Consider the following 2,782-nt stretch of genomic DNA (forward strand, 5'->3'; position numbering starts at 1 on the left):
AGTCTATATCTTTAAGAAAATGGTAACGTCATCACCATTTTTTAAAAGAAACTTTTACCAGTAAAACAATTAACTCATGCCCTCTGTGCTCATCATTCCTACTAACTCTTGTAGATACAAATAATCAGTTATGTAATATAAACAACAAGTACAGAAAAAAAAATCCCCCAATCATTTGTTCTACGTTTTTAATGCTCGTTTCCCCTCTACTCAGGTAAACAAACTGAATATCTGTGCTTTAAGGGTTAATTTTCCAAAGGGTGTGTTGGTGTGGAGTTCAGTGTGTGCAGCTGAGTGTTTAACAGGAGATGTGACTTAATTAACAGCAGCTCTTGTTTATTRTTTAGAAAGTGTTTTGTTATTAAAAGCTCCAAAGAGCACACAGGTGACTTTTGATTCCTTTTTTTAGCATTTAGAGCGCTKCTTCTGTGACGATCAGTGCTATCTTTAGAATGTTACCTGTGGGCACCGTGTTGGTGACYCCTGGTCTATAAGCTCACCCCTGTCCCAGGTGATGGAGGGAGGGGTTAAAGGCACATCCAGCTGCATCATGACTGCACAGAACAGTAAACAGGTGTGGTGAGATCAGAACAATGATGTGATTAAATCCAGATTAAATCAACGTTGGACCTGCTCAGATACTTCAGATGACAGTCATGATGAATTATTCTAGTTTTACTGACAGGAACCTGAWGTTAGCCTCACACAGAGGTTTCATAAAGACAGGATTAATAATCAGAACTGAACCATTTCATGTGTTTGACCTCGCTCTGCTCTCATCTTTCAGCCTCCAAGCCCAAATACACATTTGACTTCTCAGAGGAGGAAGAGGAGGAGGAGGCAGATGAAGATGAGGAGGAGAATGGTGACAACGAAGCGGCCTCGTCTCCCGTGAGGTCGGTCAAAAATGACTTCTCAGACACCAAGGAGCAGCTCAGTGACCCAAACGATGAAGAGGAGAACAGTGAGGACTCTCCACAGAAGAAGAGCACGTAAGAAGCAGGTGTTTCTGTTTGGTTCATGTTCAGGTGAGTCGTTAACACTTCTGTTTCTTTAAAGGTCGGCGCCTGCAGCTAAGAAGAAACTGAGCAGCAGCGTGTTCTCCTCCAAGTTCTCTGAGAAGAGCAACGACAGCGGTGAGTGCTCTCTAACTCTAGCTAAATAGAGTTTAGGCTGACACTAAATACTGAGTCAGCATTTAGTGTCAGCCTTACACTGCTTCTTTACAAGAAGCTTCACTGCACTTTAAATACACTGGTTTTAGTGGGGCGGGGGGCTCTGTTCTGAGTTTGGGGGGAGGGATTGTGCTGGCACTTCCTGTTTGTATGGCTCAGGTCTCCACTTCCTGTTTGTATGGCTCAGGTCTCCACTTCCTGTTTGTATGGCTCAGGTCACCACTTCCTGTTTGTATGGCTCAGGTCTCCACTTCCTGTTTGTATGGCTCAGGTCACCACTTCCTGTGAGCGAGTATCTTAACTTGTGAGCCCTCAGACAGCCGTCTCTTTGTCTGAACGGGCTCAGTTACTCATCTAGTTCATTTCTCTCTCCACACTTTGGTAGAGACTAATCTTGGTCTCATCAGTCCATAAGATTGTCTTCCAGAACTTTTGCGACTCATCTTTGTGCTACTTTGTAAATTTCAGTCTGTCCTTCTGATTCTTCTTACTGATGTTTTGTTTTTCTTCAGTTCTCACAATATTTCTGTCATCAGCTGGTGTTGTTTTCTTGTTCGACCTGTTGGACGTGCTGCTCAGTGCACCAGTAGTTTCTATCTTATTCAGGACTCTCCAGATTGTTGTGCTTGCTGCCCAATGTTTGTCCAATGACTCTGATTGATTTTCCTGCTTTTCTCCCACAGACATCTCTCTGGTCTTTATGTTGGTTTAACTCTTTAACAAGACAAAACTACTTTATARGTTTAAACCCAGTCATGCAGAGCTGTTTAATGTCTGAACAATCAACCTGAAAGACAAYRCCTGGTCAATAAGAAACACCTGTCAGTCACATGYTCCTGTTTGAATAATGGGTGGKTTCAAACCAAGGTTRGTCTGTTCTGAGTTGTTTAACTTTTAAATAGCAGGAAATCAAAGCTGACATTCAGAGCTCTTGTCTCATCTTTTCATCTTAAAMCCAAATGTCTTCAGTGAAGAAAACCTCAGCTCATTTTATCAGACTGGTGGCTGATGTTAGTTGTGTTGATGCTGCTCACTTTGACAGGTTGTGTCCTCACATCTACAGAGGAAAACAAAGAGCTCTGTTGTTGTTTTGCAGATGGGTCCAAGTCCGACAGCGACGATGGTGGTCCGGTGTTCTCCACCTACTCCAGCAGCTCAGCGTTTGACAAACTGACCGCAGCAAAGAAAGGTAGTGTGTGTGAGCGGCCTGCAGAGGGCGCACCTGGCTGCTCTTCATGTCTAACGTTTGGTTTTATGCAGCAGCTAAGAAGGCCTCTGATGCAGCTCCCAGACCGAAGAAACCAGCAGCACCTAAAGCAAAGAAACCAGATAAATCCATCTGGGATTCTGAGTCCGACACAGAGTCCAAGAAAACAGCACCAGCCCTCAAAGGTCCGGCACGTTCTTCTTTTAATATCAGCCTCTGTCGAATGGGGTGACGTTTGTAAAGTTACACAGTCAAAAATTACCACCAATATTTTGGTTTTATTTAGCTTTTTATAAGAAAAAAAGAACAATTTATTTTTCAAAATCAGTTTTTCACCAAATGATTCATACATTTATAAATGTCAGTTTATAAACTAAATATTTAACTTAAAAATTTAATA

The 2,782-nt window shown here is 42.3% G+C and overlaps 1 protein-coding gene across 1 annotated transcript in view; it reads left to right on the plus strand.

Moving 5' to 3' along the window:
* Window positions 1-2,782, plus strand: part of LOC106536388 (DNA topoisomerase 2-beta) — a gene marked incomplete at its 5' end in the record, with an annotated part of 6,229 nt that overhangs the window by 2,591 nt on the left and 856 nt on the right. The window contains 4 exon segments of the mRNA XM_014033656.1: window positions 788-992; window positions 1,060-1,136; window positions 2,272-2,364; window positions 2,436-2,567. Of these exon segments, the coding sequence (XP_013889110.1) occupies window positions 788-992; window positions 1,060-1,136; window positions 2,272-2,364; window positions 2,436-2,567 (507 nt within the window).

Source organism: Austrofundulus limnaeus, unplaced genomic scaffold, assembly GCF_001266775.1.
Source record: "Austrofundulus limnaeus strain Quisiro unplaced genomic scaffold, Austrofundulus_limnaeus-1.0 Scaffold1798, whole genome shotgun sequence".
Taxonomy (NCBI): Eukaryota; Metazoa; Chordata; class Actinopteri; order Cyprinodontiformes; family Rivulidae; genus Austrofundulus; species Austrofundulus limnaeus.